Consider the following 17,940-nt stretch of genomic DNA (forward strand, 5'->3'; position numbering starts at 1 on the left):
TCCAACCTTTCACACAGTGGAGGAAGAAGAGCTGTCTGTAGGCACCCGTGTCTGTCATCTGAGTACATCAGCTCCTATGTCTCCAATGCAGCCTCTGCCCACAGACTTCTCTTCACCCCAGTTCCATGCTGGACCCTCTACAAAGCTGAAGCATTTCTTTTCTGCCAGGTCCACTCAGAATCCTGGGGAATAAGTGACCACCCTACTTAGCGGCCTGTGTCTCTCTCTCAGCAAGAGGCAAGGAGATAGTGATGGAGCAGGATGATCACAACAATATTAACTTCTCAGTTTCTGTTTGGACTCCAAATGCAGGTCATCTCTTCCCAGTGTGCATGGTACATTCACCAAATCTAAAGGCAATTTTTGAAATCATACCATAAGAACCATTGTGCCTGCCATATGGCAAGTTATTCAGCTAGATGATCTCACATTAAGCCTTAACCTACAGAGGTCATTGTTTTTTGTTGTTGTTTGTTTGTTTCTAAAGGGTTTCTCTGTGTAGCCCTGGTTGTCCTGGAACTCATTCTGTAAACCAGGCTGGCCTCAAACTCAGAGATCCACCTGCCACTGTCTCCTGAGTGCTGGGATTAAAGGTGTGCACCTTTGCTTCCCGGCACAGAGGTCATTGTTATTTTACCTGTTTTATATGCAGCAGTATTACTCATTACATAGCCATTAAAAAAATTTTTTTTTGGTGAGACAGGTTATCTTGTAGCTGAAGCTGGCCTTGAACTTGATTGTGTAGGAGAGGATGATTTTGAAGTCCTGGTCTTTCTGCCTCTACTCCCAAATGCTGGGATGAAGCCAGGTGTGGTGGTGCATGCTTCTGATCCTAGCAAGTGGGGAGGCAGAGGCAGCCACATCCCTCTGGGTTTCAGGTCAGCCACAACCTTGTCTCAAAACAGAGAAACCACACAAAAACAACCACCAAAAAAACCAAAACCTAGTGCTGGAATTATAGGCTTGTACCACTCTCAGCTCCAGTATATTTCTTTATTAGTAAATATTAACCTCATTGGCCATATCTGTAAAAATTATTTTGTCAGTTTTCTCTTTCAATATTAATTGCTGCCTAAATTTTTGTTTTAAATTTTTTTTTTCCCTTGGGGTTTTACTATGTTGCTTAGGCTAGCCTCAAACTCCTAAGGCCTGAAAGGATAAGAAAGAAAGAAAAAAAAAAGGCAAAGCGGGTACCTTTCAGTGGGCCCTGCCAAGGTATGCCATGAAGGGAACATGCCACTCGCAAGAGAGTGCATGAGAAAGAGCAAAAGGCCTTCTGGGAGTGGGGGCATGAGAGAGGCAGGCAGGCAGGCAGGCAGACAGACAGACAGACAGACAGCAAAGCAAGAGGAGCAAGAGAAGAGAGGAAGAGGGTAAGAGACAAGAAAGGCAAGAGAGGGCGCTGTGTCTGGTGGACACTTTTAAGGGGCGGGCATGTTGACAGCTGATGACATGATTTCCCGGGCACTGAGGCTGGCTGCTGCCACTGTGGGAACTGGCAAGGCCCACGTAGTGCTCCTGCCTCAAGTGTCTGGAGCATCTGGTACCTTCCCGTCTGGCTTCATCTTTTGATCTAGTTTCAGACAGGACCTCCGGTAGCCCAGGGTGGCCTGGACTTCCCTACGTGGCTGAGGATGACCTTGAACTTCTGAGCTTCCTGACTTCTCTTCGTTGCCACCAGGGACAGGGTTTGTTTTCTTTGGGAACAACCGAGTCCTCTAAGACCTTGCCGCCCGCCCGCCCGCCTGCCTGCCCGCGTTACCTCCTGCAGTCTCTCCCATCTGTGGAACATTGAAACAAGAGCATTTTTAGTAAGTTTCTCAGCTCATGTTTTAGGATATTTTTGGGAAATAAGCATGACAGTGCATTTAGGGTTTGGCCTACATTAACTCCTCTGCAGACTGTTCCTCAAGACATTTGGAAGGTACAAATGTAGTTCTCAGGATTTTTTTGTTCATTTGCTATCATTTAATATCACTGCATGCCCTCCCCCCCAGGCCCTTCAAAAAATTCCAGCAAAGTGTCTGTATCTACAGCTCTCAAAGCCCAAGGATTTCTAGCCTGCCTTATTCACGCAGTTAACAGGACCCCAGACCTTAGCACTCCATGGTGGAAGTGCCACTCAGGCTGTAAAATTCAGCATGTAGACAGCACCACCTGCCAAAGTGAAAACAAAGACCTCATCCATCACAGTCCATAGTTATGGGAATGTCTCTAACTGCACTAGCCTTGGTTTTCTTTTTTGGCTTCTGTAGTTCTGCTCTGGCTAGCTGCTCTTGTTAATTGAAGTATGTCAACCCAGAACATGTTTTTTTTTTTTTTTTTTTTTTTTTTTTGTGCTCCGGACAAAAACTCAGTGCTATACTGGGATCCCAAACAGCCAGTGTAGTCACCAGCCAGCTAATAAAGACCTTCTGTTGGCTTAAACTCATGTCCAAGCAGTCTTTTCTGTGACTATCCCACAACAGCAACAAATTAGTTTCCCAAATGCCTGCCAGGTTGCTACCAGTTGCTCCCTGGGACGTCTGAGGCTAGTACTGGGAATTGGACAGATCTGCTGCCTGCCGTGTGTTTTTGGGCATATGAATTACTTAAAAATTTGTTTCCTCTACTGCGACTTAACAGGCTGATCGAGCAGGTTAAAAGAACATAGCATTAAAGTACACGCTAGAAATTCTAGGAGTGTTGCTTATTGGAATGATTTCCCATTTAACGATAATCAGACAGATGCTTGAGTGCTTCCCAGCAGAAGCAGAGACTGGTTCTTTGCCCTCAAGAAGTTTACCAGCTGGAGTAGAGGAAGAAGCTGGCAATCCTGGCACTAGGGCAGGAGGCTCTGGTTTGAAGGTAGCCTTGGTTACACAGTGTTTCGGAACAAACAACCCATTCCAACCCCTAAGGCTATAGGAAAACGACCAATTCCCAGTAACGCGGTGGGGACGAGAATTTTCTGCTCAAGATAGTTATCAAATAAATCATAACCTTTTATCTTCTATTTAAAACGTTTTTTTATGTATGGGTGTTTTGCCTGCATGTATTTCTGTGCATGCCTGGTGCCCACAGAGGCCAGAAGAGGTCTTTGGGTTCCCTGAAATTGGAGTTAAAGATAGTTGTGAGCTCCTCTCTGGGTGCTGGGAATCAAACCTGGGTCATCCGAAAGAGCAGACAGTGCTCTTAATCACCGAGTCATCTCTCCAGCAACCCCTCTACCCCACTAAATTAAGCGAGAGCTGGGGATGTGGCTCACTTGGTATAGTGTTTATCTAGCATGCACAAAGCTCTGGGTTCAATCCCTGGTACTCTATAAACCAGGCACAGTGGTAAACCCAACACTGGGAGATGGAGTTCAAGGTCATCCTAAATTATATAGAATGCTCGAGGCCAGTCTGGGCCACAGGAAATCTTGTCTTAAAACAAACAAATAAGCAAGCAAACAAAACTAACCCAAACCCTCATGATACAGTGACCGGGTCCCAGCGGTTGGTTTCTGTCTGTCTCTGTCCGCTCCAGGCAGTGAGAAATCGTGATGTTGGCGGGTTTAAGAAGACAATTTAGGGAGCTTGGTTTTTCTCTCCACTAAAGAGTTTGGAGTAAGAGAAAAAAAGAAAAAAAAAAAACCCTACTCTTACTAAAGCTTGTCTTTGGGCCGAGTGCCTGCGTAAGTTAGTCGTCTAGTTGTGAAAGTTGGGGAGCCAACAGGTTGAGAGGGAATTCAAGAACAGAGCCTGGGCCCCGGCGAGGGGGGCGGAGCCCGGCGAGGGGCGGGGCATGTCCGGAGGGCGTGCGCGCGCGGGGGGGGGGGGGAGGCGGGGAGCGCGCGGAGGCGCTCTGCGGCGGCCGCGTATCGCGAGAGTTGGGCGGGCCGAGCCATCGCAGCAGTCAGTCCCCCCCACCCTCCCGGGAGGAGCCGCGGGCCCTGGACTCTCCAAATTCTGAGCTCTCATCATGGCGGCGGCGGCGGCTGCGGCGGCGGCGGCGGCCGTCGGGGGCTCGCAGCCGCCCCAGCCGGAGGAGCCCGAGCAGGCGCCGGCCCTAGACAAGGCGGCCACCGCGGCGCATCTGAAGGCCGCTCTCAGCCGGCCGGACAACCGTGCGGGCGCCGAGGAGCTGCAGGCGCTGCTGGAGCGGGTGCTGAACGCAGAGCGGCCGCTGGCGGGGGCTGCGGGCGGCGGGGAGGCGGCCGCCGGCGGCGGCCCAGGCGCGGCCGAGGAGGATGCCCTGGAGTGGTGTAAGTGCCTTCTGGCCGGCGGCGGCGGCTACGAGGAGTTCTGCGCGGCCGTGCGGGCCTACGACCCCGCGGCGCTCTGCGGCCTGGTCTGGACGGCCAACTTCGTGGCCTACCGCTGCCGGACGTGCGGCATCTCCCCCTGCATGTCGCTGTGCGCGGAGTGCTTCCACCAGGGCGACCACACCGGGCACGACTTCAACATGTTCCGCAGCCAGGCCGGGGGCGCCTGCGACTGCGGGGACAGCAACGTGATGCGGGAGAGTGGGTGAGTAGAGAGCCCCGGTGAGGCGACCCGGGGTCGGGGGAGGCCGTAGGGGGGACATCGGGGAGCTGACCCTCATCTGTCTCGGGGGAGGCTTCGGGGAGGGCGCCGACCCAAGGGGCTGGAGGTGACTGAGCTGTCACTGGTGGGAAAGGGGGTGGGGAGGGGTGGAGAGCATGTGCGGGGAACCAGGCTGGGGATTTTTCGAGGAGGTCAGGGTGGGCGAGTGACGGGGAACAAGGGGTCAGTGCGTGGGGCGAGAGGGCAGGGAAGAGGAGCGGGTACTGGGGGGGGGGGGCTGAATCTGGCGTGGAGCTGTGTCAGTTGTGTGCTTGTTGGGAAAGGCTGTACGTACAGCTGCCTGCCTGATGATTCTGGAGAAGAGTCTTAGAAGTGATTCCGATTGACTGGGAGGGAGTGGTTTGGGATCTGAATTGGGTCACCGGAGGATGAGGGAGGGCCGGGGAGATGGTCTTGTACTTCAGGGAAGCCCTTAGAGGGTGGGGAAGCTGAACTGTCTGTGTGTCCGTCTGTGGGAAGGACGGAGCTCCGGAGCTGATGGGGATTGAGGGAGAAGGGAAGGGGAGGGGCTTGCATAAAAAGGGACTGTTGAGCTGTCAGGAGAGTATTTGGTGTGCCGGCGTGACAAGTGACATGGAGAGCAGTCAGCGACGGAATACCCCTCACACCCGGAGGAGGAGGAAATCACCGAGCAAATGAGGAGCCGAGTGCTAGCCTTCTCTAATTAAGGACACCTTAATCATTAATAGGAGAGCATCCGTTTGAAGGAGACATTCAACACATGCATCTTTGGCAAACACAGGCGTTTTTTGATATGTGCAGTGCACCTGGTGTTGGTACCTATGCCTTAACCCACGTACACTACAGTCGTTAGTGATAAATTCCTTAAATAGTCAAGAAGTTAGTGGCCAGGGAAGAGGTTTCTGAGCAGGATTAAGAAAAAGGATTTAAAGGAGATAGTAAGAGCTTGTAAATAATAGTCAGGGCTAGCAATTAGACCTGGAATTTTTTTTTGGCTTCACTTTTAGCATTTTAATATTTGTATATTATTGAATATAAAAGTCAAAACATAATAAAGAGATGGTTTGAAGTTTCCCTCCTTTTTGGTCTCTCATCTGCCAGTCCCTTCTTACCGCTGTTAGTTTCTCTCCGCAAAGCAAGCAGCAATACTGTTTCCTACTCACGCTGTCTTCTTTCACCCAAAAGGTAACATTGTTCTACATCTTGTCGTTTTTCACTTTGATGTCTTTTCATGTCACTCAATGAGTTTCCCGATCCCATTGTGTGAAAACTGCTACACAGTGTCCATGAATTTGCTACCCTTGATTTAATAATGCCATTTGATGGGCATGAAGATTCCTAGTACAAAATAAAAACCTTGGCCTGCCAGTCTTCCCTCACTCTGTTAAGACTATCAGTGGGCTAAATTTACAAAGGTGGGATTTTAAAATTGCCCTTCCCAAGGCTTGTTATAGCTAATGTTGGAATGGCCTATTTTCTAGTAGCCTCTTTAACAGTGTTACTAAAACTTTGGGTTTTAACTGCTTTACATAATTTAACTCATTTAATCCTTAACAATTTCGAGATACTCACTGGTATTATTCCCATTGAATTGGAGAGGAAAACAGGGCACAGATTTTTAAAACTTGCTAAAGGGCACTCAGGTATAGGTTAGGCCTGCTGGCTATAGATCTTGACCTCTTAGTCACTTCTCCCTACCACCTATATTAAACAGTATTCTTTAATTTGTTTGGTTTTGAGGATTTATCTGGGTGTTGTGCATGCTAAGAAGGTGCACTTCCACATCCGACCTCTAAATACTCCTCTTACTGGTTTTTCTGTTCAGTACTGTTTTGTCTTTTTGATTTTAAATGTCATTTTTTACCTCCAATTTTTTTAAATCAATTTTTATTAATAACACATACAGAGCACACATGCAGATTTCAGAAGACAGCTTTGAGTTGTGGGATCTGGGGATTAAATATAGGTAGTCAGATTTGTGTGACAAGTTCTTCTTATACTGAGCCAGCCTACTAGCTCATCATCCTCCCTTTTAAAAGAGGGACATCAAGTCATGGAGGACTTTGAGCTAGCATTTACAGACACGGAGATGTTTTTACTTCTTGTTCTAGGTTAGCATTCAGGGGAAGTAATAATGAAGGAAATAATGTTGGTTCTTGCCTGAAATTTGGAACAAATCGGCAATTTTCAGGTTGTTCTGGATGAAATGCAAACTTGACATTTTAAAATTATGATGCTTCATTCTGGAAGTGGAAATAATATTAGTAACGTTTTTGTTTTGTTTGAGATAGGGTCCTGGAACTTGCTGTATTGACCAGGCTGGTTTTGAACTCTCAATGACCTTCTTGCTTCTCTGTCTCTCAAGTGTGATTATAGGTATGAGCCACCATGCTGAGGACTCAATCTCTCTCTCTTGAGACAGGATCAGTCTAGATATCTAATCCTGGCTGGTTGTGAATTGTCTTCCTGCCTCATTCCTCCAAATGCTGGCATTACAGGTGTGAGTCATCATGCCCAGCTTCCAATGATTTATTTATTTATTTAAAGAATACAAACACAGCCAGTGGCGGTGGTGGCGGTGGTGGCGGCAGTGGCGGCAGTGGCGGCCTACGCCTTTAATCTTAACACTTTGGAGGCAGAGGCAGGTGGATCTCTGTGAGTTTGAGGCCAGCCTGGTCTACAGAGAAACATCCAGGCTACACAGAAAAACCCTGTCTCAAAACAAAACAAAAATCCCAAACAAAACCCCCCCAAAATTAAACCAATCCAAACCAAACACACAGATTTAGGGCATCCATGCTGTAGATAAATAAGTCCATGTATTTTTATTGGGGTTTCAGGAATTTATTTTGCCCATGGTAGCAGTTATATCTGAATTGACACCTAGCATTTACTGATTTAATTGTTCTCTCAGAAAAACAGAACTGTTGCCTGTGTGTTCCAGGAGTTGCCATGTCCAGTTTCATGGACAAGACTAAAACAGTATTAGAACCATGTGATTATTCTGAAATTTTCACAACTTAGTGGTTTAAGATAGACTAGTTCTGGGCTGAATACCTACTTTGCTCCCTCTAGAGAGATAGATGATGCAGCTTCTGGAATTATTTTACAACTAGAAATCAATGAGTTATTGCAGTGTTACAGGTGGACAGAGCTGTGTTACCCTGGTGTGGCCAGCAGTCCCTGCAGGTTGCTAGAAAATTGAGAATTCATATATTTTGAAGTTGCTCTTTTCATTAGTATAAAAGCTTGTTAGTCCCATTGCACTGCTCAGGAAATCTTAGAAAGAGCCCACCTTCCCCATGTTCTTACTACTGTATTGATTAATTGCAGTGTTGGGGATTGAAACGGGGAGTTGTAATGAGGAATATGCTCTATCCCAGAGCTATACTTTATCTTTGTACTTGTGTGCTCAATAAAAGAAGAAATCTTGCCGTGCCTTAATCCTTTTCACATGTCTGACTGTTGTGGTAGCATGTTGTATGATTGGAGATGGTCCATCACAACAATATTAGCATTTCATTTACAAATTTGTAATTACAGAAATATGGAAGAGATTTGTTTGTTTGTTTGTTTTTTCTTTTTGTTGTTGTTTTGAGACAGGGTCTCTTTATTTAGCTCTGACTGTCCTGAACCTCACTGTGTAGACCAGACTGGCCCTGAACTCACAGGGATCATCTGCCTGCCTCTGCCTCCTGAGTGCTGAAATTAAAAGCATGTGCCACCACTCCTGGCTTCAATTATTTTTTATTTAGTAACATTGATATTGTCAGTGTAGTAGTAGTATTAGCAGATACAGGAAACAAAAGAAAGGAAATAATTGAGGACTCATTTGTGAGATGATATCACAAAGGATATGGGAATGATAACTGGGCTGGGGAAATGGCTCCATGGTTAAGAGTACTTACTGCTCTTGCAGAGAACCTGGAGTAACACTGTTATTCTAGTTCTAGGGGACCCAGCATCCTCTTCTAGCCTCTGGGGATACTGCACACATGTGGTACACATAGATGCAGCAAAACACATACACACAAAAATAAAAATAAATCTTGAAAAGAAAAACAATGTATAACTATGTTTTTGTCTGTAGTGCTGGAGATTGAAGCTGTGTTTCCCACATGCACAAGAGTCACTATTGAATGAATGTAATTGTTGCCAGAAATGGTTGATGGGTGGGTGAACTTAAAAACAAGAAAAAAAGTGTGATGAAAAATCTAAAATAATTTCTGACTGGCTGGTTTTAAGGCTATGATGGAAAACTAAATAGAACTGGGATTTTAAATATTGCTCAAATTTTGATGTAGTTTGACTATTTTTAATGTATTATCATGTATTATAGATTTTTTTTTTTGCCACTTTGCTTACTTTCTCTCAGATTTTAAGGTCCTTAAAAAAGGCACCCTAGAGGCCAGCATAGGTGCATTTAACAGATGCTCCCTAAATGTCAAGTTGGGCTACATCTGAAAAGTTGCCCTAAGATTACATTGTTTTATTATCAGGAAATGTCATTGATTAACAGGTTCATAGCACCTGTTTTCAGAGTGCTTAGGAAAGTCTCCCCCCCACCTTTAAAATGTCAAAAGTAGTCCATATGGGGTATAACATAAAAATTCGTGCATAGAGTTAAAGGTCAAGGTTCCTTTTTTCATATGTTCCTCAATGAGGGATTTCTCTCATTTTCATTTGACCTTAATTATGCACTTAAAAGATGTTAGCACAATGGATCAGTACTTCTAGCTGTTTCATTGAAACTATTTCGGTAGTTTGGTTTGTGACAGTGCTGAAGTGGAGGCAATGAGTATCTGGTTAACAGTCCTTTTCATTATTTCCCTCAACGATATTGGACAATGTCTCATATTAGCACATAGTACACTTTATTTTTTATTCATTTATTTATTGTTTTGGTGTTTCAAGACAGGGTTTCTCTGTGTAGCTTTGGTGCCTGTCCTGGATCTCACTCTGTAGACCAGGCTGGCCTCCAACTCACAGAGATCCACCTACCTCTGCCTCCCAAGTGCTGGGATTAAAGGCGTGCACCACCACCACCACCACCACCACCACCACCACCACCACCACCACCACCACCACCACCACCGCCCAGCGCACTTTCTTTTAAAAAACACTTTTTCTTTCTCTTTTGTTTTCTGTGTTGTGAGTGTTTTGCTTGAATGTATGTCCTAGAACCACATGCATGCCTGGTGCTAGAAGAGGGCTTTGGGACTCCAGGAACTAGAGTTACAGATGGTTTTGAGTCACCATGTGGGTGCTGGGAATTGACTGGATCCTCTGGAAGAGCAGTCAGTGCTCTTAACCTCTGAGCATCTCTCTAGCATCCTCCCTCCCCTTTTTGAGACAGGTTTTGACTGTGTTGACCAAGTTGGCCTTGAATTCATAGGGTTCTGCCTGCCCCTGCCTCCTGAGTGCTGGGATTAAAGATGTGGATTACACCCTCACCTATTTCTGTTTCATAGTTACTTAGTATTCCACTGCATTTTCATGGGGCTGTTGTAGGCATTATAGCCATATAGTTTGTGTGTGTACACACACATATGTATAAAGATAAACTCTGAGAGACTACATCTCAGTTAAAATGGACACTTAATCTTTGATAGATCCATTCAGAGAAATTAAGTTACACTCTCCCTATTGTATGAGTTGGTTTCTTTCCATCCTGGCCCATGTAACACGCATAACATTTTAGTTTTGATTTTTTGCAGGCATTTTTATTCCATACAGAAAACTCAGCAGTGTACATTTAGCCCACTCTAGAGCTAGGTTCTATATAGCCTTTTCCCTTTCCCAGCTTGGCACTGTGCTTTTCCAACAAGCTGTGGATTTTGTACCTGAGATATTGCCTTTCCATTGATGGCAGATGTTATCATGCTGTTACCATTGGTCCTGGGAACTTGTACTAGCTTAGCCAGGGCTCCTCTTTTTCTCAGTTAACCTGTTGAAGCAATGGTGGTACATACCTTCCTGTGGACTAAGCATCCCAGCCTTCCTTCTTTTTGATGCTGCTGCTGTAGGAAACCTCTCTCTTGAGGTACAGAACTAGTTTGTGGCTAGTTTATTAGTGTCATTGGGTATCATACTTTTTATGAACTATTGTTGCATGACTTTGTGACTTTGTCCTATGTCCTGGGAAAACCAGATAAATTAATACTGCTGAGTTATCTATCAGTGTCTGCTTAGTGTCCTTGATTTTTCCTTTTTCTTATGCTGCCCTCTTTGGTACCAAGTCTTGTTCTTTTGTTTTGTGTCTACTTGGTCCTTCCCATTGTCTGTTACCATCAGAGTCTAGGGCCTTCATCACATCATACTCTAGTCCATAAGGTACCATTGTTCTGCCCCCTCAGTACTATATCTGCCTACATGCCATTATTTCTGTGTTTCCCTTGTGCTGTGGGCTCCTCTCTCCATTATCTTTAGTGGACCTTTTACATTCCTATCCTTGAAGAAGCTCAATGTGAGTCTTAATTCCTCAGCGAATGGAAGGCGCACATAAGGCAACATTTGTATAGCATAAATGTGAAGCTGTGGTGCAGGGTTGGACTTTATTAGTTGAGAGTTTCTAGGTTTTTTTTTTTTTTTTTTTGGTTTTTCGAGACAGGGTTTCTCTGTGTAGCTTTGCGCCTTTCCTGGAATTCACTGTGTAGCCCAGGCTGGTCTCGAACTCACAGAGATCTACCTGGCTCTGCCTCCCAAGTGCTGGGATTAAAGGCATGTGCCATTGCCACCCAGCAAGCTAGTGTGTGTCTGTCTGTCTGTCTGTCTGTCTGTCTGTCTGTCTGTCTCTCTCTCTCTCTTCTTCAAGACAGGGTTTCTCTGTGTAGCTTTGGCACCTTTACCTGGAACTCACTCTGTAGCCCAGGCTGGCCTGGAATTCACAGAGATCCACCTGCCCCTGCCTCCTGAGCGCTGGGATTAAAGGCGTCCACCACCACCACCACCACCACCACCACCACCACCACCACCACCACCACCACCACCACCACCACCCGAGAGCTAATCTCTTAAATTATATATTGCATACTTTTGTATGGATTGCTTGTTAGATTTCTTCCCTATGAACTTGGAAAATTTTCTCTAATGAAATAGTCATATAACTGTGAAGTTACCAATTCAAACAAAGGAACAAAACATCTTTCGTGATGTAATAGCTTGGAGGAAGAAAAGCTGAAGAAAACTTCAGTTCCCTTTCTGTATTCCTTGTCCGTTTTTCCTTACTAATTTCCTCGAAGAAGTGTGGACATGATTTCCTACTTCAGCTGGTAGAGTACTTTGTGGCATCTTCATGGTTGTGAAATTTAAGTACAGCAGCAATTTAGAAGTCCTCTTAATTGTAATTTTTCTCTTATCATTACAATACTTTATAACTATTTTCAACTGTGAGACAATTTGAATAGAGCAAAAATAGGAAGATAAACACATGCCTTTGTACTCACCATTGAGAGGACTGGCATGACTGCTTGCTCTGGAGCTGCTTTAGTAAGACAGCTAAAGCCCCCCTCCAGCCCCCTTTTTTTCCTGTTTCTCTGGAGTTTGCTGTTGACCTGCAGTCTGCCACATTCGTACAGGTTTTTAGGGCTGAGGTCTAGTGTGTGGCTTTCTCAGGCTGTGGTCGGTGGGAGGACTTGAAGCAAGGAGCATTGTGACAAGGAAAGGGGAAGGACCCTTACCTGAGTTCTGGATGGAGCCTCTTGTTAGCTGAGACTCGAGAAGTCTTTGACGTCAGCCTTGCTGGGGGCCTTTCCCCAGAATTCCCTTCAGGATTCCCTTTACATAAAGATCCATGCCCAGCTTTCTTGTTGAGTCTGTGGCTCCTGTTTGCACCTTACTGCATTTAACCTCATTCAGGGTGCTTCCAGAGCCAACCTGTAAAGCTTCTATCAGAAAGGAAGAGAAAAGAAAAACTTTTTTAGCCATGCAACATGAAAGTTACCAAAATAGGCGGTGGTGGCACACGTCTTCAGTCTCAGTATTCAAGGGAGGCATATTCAGGAGAGTCTCTGAATTCGAGGCCAGTCTGGTCTATAGAGTGAGTTCCAGGACAGCCAGGGCTACACAGAGAAACATGTCTTGAAAAACAAAAAACAAACAAAAAGTTACCAAAATTGTATATAAAGCTAATGCTAAGATACAATTGCAAGTCTCTTGATTGACAGGCCACATCTGGCTGTGTCTTATTCTTTCCTGGAAAGTCTCTGTGCTTAATCCCTCTACTTAAAAACCATATTAAAATGTCTTTTTTAATATAGTGTCTTTTTAATAATTACATCTCCTCTCTGAGAAGCCTATACCTGTGCTGTCAGTTGAGTCTTATTCTTCCCTTGATTGACTTTCTGTTTTAATAAACCCCAACTCTGCTTCATATTTGCTGGTCCTGTAATTAGTTTCTGTGTCAAAACCAGCAGTTCTGGATGCCCCTGAGTAGAGAGTTCTCTGTAAAGAACCCAGGCTGCTGTGGGCTGCAGAGAGCTATGTTTCCTCCCTGCCACTGAAGACAGTCCGGCTTTTGTTTTTTTTTTTTCTTCTTTTTCCCCATCCCTAGAAATTCATTAGTATCTGTTTCTTATTTTCTTTCATATTTTTGTTTTAATTTTCTCCTAACAGTTTAGATCACTAATTGGTCTTTTCTGGCTTTTGTTTTTGTGTGTGATGTATGTGTGATGTGTGTGTGTGTGGTGTATGTACTTATCAATGGATGTTTGCACGTGTGTGTGCAGGTGCATGTGCACAGACATGTGTGTGCTTCTTGCATGTTGAAGCTAGAAGTTATCATCAGGTGCCTTTATCACTTTCTACATTTTTTCACTTAAAATTTTGTTTATATGTATGTGCGCATATGTGGAGGTCAGCACAGCTCCTCAGTTCACCAGGCATGGATGGCAGCAGTCACTTTTGCTTGCTGCCCCTCCACTTTCGGTTTTTGAGAGAGGGCCTCTCACTGCACCTGCACTTGTCAGTTTGGCTAGGCTAGGCGGCCCCTCCTCCCCTGTTGGAGTTACAGGCAGGCTCCACTGTGCCCAGCTCTTCCGGGAGTTCTCAGTCCCCGTGCTTGCACAGCAGCACTTTACTGCTCGGCCACCTCCTCAGCCCACCTTGTGCTTTCGGTTACTAAGCTTTTTTTTTTCTTTTATGTAAATGTGTGACCTGTCTTCATGCAGGCCAGAAGAGAGCATCAGATCCCATTACAGATGATTGTGAGCCACCATGTGGTTGATGGGAACTGAACTCAGATCCTCTGGAAAAGCAGCCAGTGCTCTTAACTGCTGAGCCAGCTCTCTCTCCAGCCCCCACTAAAAAGCTTTAATGTTAGGCATTTCTCTAAAATTTAGAGTCTAAAAATAGTCTTAGAGCCATCTCACATTTTTAGTGTATTTTTACTTTTATTCAGTTAATATTCTCTGTTATTCAGATTTCCTCTTTGATTCTTGGGTTATGTAGAAGTTTTTGGGAGTTTAGGTAATATTTACTAGTAAGTTTTGATCTAATTCTGTTATTGTCATACATTAATAGAATATACTGCTCAGTCTTGTTCCTTGTGTATTTGGAAAGGGTCTGGTGTTTTGTAGTAGTTGGTTTGTAGTGGTGCCCAGGTCTTTCAGATTCTTAGAGGACTTCTTAATGTTCATTGGCTCAATGAATGCTTTGCAAGCATTCTGTCATTGAGTTACATATGTAACTCTTAAATTTTTAATAATTTTCTGACTACTTGTTCTACTAATGACTGAGAAAGTACTGAGCAAATATCAAAGCTTGCAAGCCACGTAACCTGAGTTCAATCCTTGAGACCCACATGGTACAAGGAGAGAAACAACTCCTGAGAGTTGTCTTCTGACCTCCATACATGCTCCACGGCACAGGTGTGCCCTCCCCATATACATACACATAAGTAAATATCATGAAGAAAAACGAGGAAGCTGCTTTCATTGGGTCTTGCTTTTTAACTCAGTCTAAAACTCTGATAGTGATACCTGGATCTTACATACTAAGAACACTGGAGCTGTAGTCATATTTAAGTCTGTTGTCTTGTTTTCTAATTATCATGTCTGTTAGAGAGAGAGAGAGAGAGAGAGAGAGAGAGAGAGAGAGAGAGAGAGAGAGAGAGAGAGAGAGAGAGAGAGAGAGAGAGATGAGAACTCACTCTGTAGCTCAGGCTGGCCTGGAACTTTATGTAGCCTAGGCTGGCTTATGACTGTCCTCCTGCCTCAGCCTACCAAGTGCTTACAGAAGTCAGCTCCTATGCCCAGCTTGATTTTTTTGGGGGGGGGGGTTAACTATATATTTCCTTTGCTAGTTTATGAGCTATAATTTTTACTATACTGTGATACGGGGCAAGGGATTGGTGCCCAGTGCCTATACTATGGTATTGGTGTTTGCCAAAAGAAAGAGCTTTAGTGTAGGTCATTTGATAAAGAGATAAGAAGAATGCTAAAATCTCTCCCTGATTAAGTGTTCTAGGAGAAAAGGAAACCAAGGACTGAACTAATTGCTTGAAGCCAGGAATTTTGGTGGAATAATTGATTCCAGATATATCAGACTAGATGGAATTTGTGGATCCTTTGTAATTGAGGAGTGTCTGGTCTATCCTGCAACTGTGGATGGTACCCCTTACTTCTGCTTTTCCTTTGGGCTTTTAGCGATTTTTGCCCGATTCTCCCATGGGTGTTCTGAGTCCATTGTGATGGATGATTCTCGTTGTTTTGGTTCCTTCCATTTCTGTTTGTGCGTTCGGTGCCTGCCATTGCTGTATCTTGTTGGTCGCCCTATAGATTGTTCAGATAGTGTTCTTTTGAGTATTTTTAAGTATTTTTTGTATAAAGTTATTTTCTTTTGGGTATTTTATGATTTGTTAAGAGGGTCTGATTTTTATCTTCTGAGGAAAGATGCTTTTGAGTCATTGACATAATGCCTCATGAATCAATGTAATTTTGGCTGAGGATGTAGTTAAGTGGGAAAGTACTTGCCTTAAAAATTACTTCTTAGCCGGGCGGTGGTGGCGCACGCCTTTAATCCCAGCACTCGGGAGGCAGAGGCAGGCGGATCTCTGTGAGTTCGAGGCCAGCCTGGGCTACCAAGTGAGCTCCAGGAAAGGCGCAAAGCTACACAGAGAAACCCTGTCTTGAAAAACCAAAAAAAAAAAAAAAAAAAAAAAAAATTACTTCTTGTCTGAATTTCTATTTATTTATTTATTTTTATTTTTAGACAGGGTCTCAACTGTGTAACCTTGGCAGTTCTGGAACTCACTTTGTAGATCAGGCTGGCTTCTGTCTCTTGAGTGCTGAGATTAAAGGCTTGTTCCACCACATCTGGCTTTTTGAATTTTGTAACTTCCAGTGTGATTATGAGAACAGATACCATTCTTGATCCAAGTACTTGTGAGTGTGTGTGTAGCATGAACCTTAAAAGTTCTTATTGATAAGATCAAACCTGGTGCTAGTTATTGGGTTGAATGATGGAAGATCAGAGAAGCAGAACAAGCCACAGCTACCTCACCTCGCCAGTTCCTCAGCTGATCCTGTTTCCTCAGACTGGAAGTCTCTGAGTCCTCATCCAAAATGAATCTCAGCTGAACTGCTGCTTGAAAGCCTAAAAGCTTAACGAGCCAAATGCTTCTAGTTTCTGGTCCTCATGCCTTATATATCTTTCTGCTTTCTGCCATCACTCCCTGGGATTAAAGGTGTGAGTCACCATGCTTGCCTGTATCCTTGAACACACAGAGATCAAGAGGGATTTCTACCTCTGGAATGCTAGGATTAAAGGCATGTGCTACCACTGCCTATCCTCTTTGTCCAATATTGTGACTATTCTGTTCTCTGACCCCAGATAAGTTTATTAGGGTGCACAATATTTTGGGGAACACAATACCACCACAAGTGTGTACTATGCTTTCAAAGGTGTTTATTCCTGGCCTTGGGTAATTTTCTTACATTTATGTGCTGTTTGTTTAGTACTCAAAGACTCAGGCGTATTCTCTATGCATTCAGTTGACAATTTGTCTGAGTTTTTTTCTCTTTGATGGTTGTCCTGCAAAGTATAGCTGCATTCATCTTCCTAGACTAAGTTCTGTCTTCCCAACAGGAAATCATCCTGGACCATTTTGATTCTCCTTTGTGTTATACCCTGCAAACTCTACTAAGAAAAGTAAGCTGACATTGGTAGACCTCACTTTGTTTCCTGTCTATTAGAGATTATTGTCTTTCTTTGATGTCTACTGTGTTGAAAAATACTGCTTTATACTTTAGATTTTGGTTGTTTTAAATGAAGGAGTTAATTTAGTGTCTAATTTATCTTGAGCAGAAGTTAATATCCCAACTGTTTTGTTATCTTTTTTTCCAATGTAATATTTTTATTGATTATTTGGGAATTTCACACCATGCACTGCTATCCCACTACCTTCCCAGTTACCTTGGGTCTGCTCCCCTACCCTTATGACCTTCCTCCCACCCCAAAAGAAGAAAACCCACCCCCAAAAGGTCCAATTTGTGTTGCTCATATACCCTGGAGCATAGTCAAACTCCCAGTGGCCAGCCCCTTAAAGAACACTGAGCCCTTCCCCATCCACACCCCAGCCAGAAGCTATTAATTGTAGAGAGCTATGCTTCAGCATCCTTATTAAAAAAAAATTTTTTTTTTGCTTTTTTTCGAGACAGGGTTTCTCTGTGTAGCTTTGTGCCTTTCCTGGAACTCACTCTGTAGACCAGGCTGGCCTTGAACTCATGGAGATCCACCTGGCTCTGCCTCCGAGTGCTGGGACTAAAAGCGTGCACCACCACCACTGCCCTGCTCAAAATTTGTAAGAGTTCTCATCAATGACTTTCTGTCTAGGCTGTTTTTTTTTTTTTTTGTGGGGGGTTGGGTGGGGTGGAGATAGGGGTAATGACTATCACAGAAGAAGCCTTCTATGCTCCTCTTTCTCAGCTATGAATCTGAAATCATCAATACCATGGCAAAAGTAGCTACTTTGCCCTTTACAGTCAGTGGGAGCACAGATCATTGACTTGTACATGGATTTTGGGATAGCCCATGGACAGCCACATGGTCTCTGGTGTCAGCATGTGCCACGGATCTCAGAATGTTCTCCTGTGGCAATACAGACTATGGACATCAATGTGATCCTCTGCTTCAGGAGGATCACTGGCAGAAGCTCATACCACGGCCATTAACATGGTCTCAGGTGGCTCCACAGGCCATTCACATCAACATGGCATCCGGCAGTGGCACGGCCCACATACATCAACATGGCTTTGGGTGGCAGCACAGACCACTGATATTGGTGGTACACGGGCCACAGACATTAACACAGCCCAGGCTGCAGTGGGAGAATGGACCCAAATATGGCCCTCAATGGCAGCATGGACCACAGACATCAACATGGCCTCCTGTGGCAACGTGGAGCACAGAC

The 17,940-nt window shown here is 44.5% G+C and overlaps 1 protein-coding gene across 6 annotated transcripts in view; it reads left to right on the forward strand.

The window, feature by feature from the left end:
• The first annotated feature begins 3,919 nt into the window (after positions 1 to 3,919).
• Positions 3,920 to 17,940, forward strand: part of Ubr3 (ubiquitin protein ligase E3 component n-recognin 3) — a 141,206-nt gene continuing 127,185 nt past the window's right edge. For 3 of the 6 annotated variants that reach the window (XM_015988732.3, XM_076569616.1, XM_076569619.1), the window contains exon 1: positions 3,921 to 4,493. In XM_015988732.3, the coding sequence (XP_015844218.2) occupies positions 3,946 to 4,493 (548 nt within the window). In that variant the 5' untranslated portion in view covers positions 3,921 to 3,945. Of the gene's footprint in view, positions 4,494 to 17,940 lie in introns of all 6 variants that reach the window. The other 3 variants (XM_076569617.1, XM_076569618.1, XM_076569615.1) reach the window with 2 other exon arrangements.

The sequence above is a fragment of the Peromyscus maniculatus genome, chromosome 4 (genome assembly GCF_049852395.1).
Source record: "Peromyscus maniculatus bairdii isolate BWxNUB_F1_BW_parent chromosome 4, HU_Pman_BW_mat_3.1, whole genome shotgun sequence".
Lineage (NCBI taxonomy): Eukaryota > Metazoa > Chordata > Mammalia > Rodentia > Cricetidae > Peromyscus > Peromyscus maniculatus.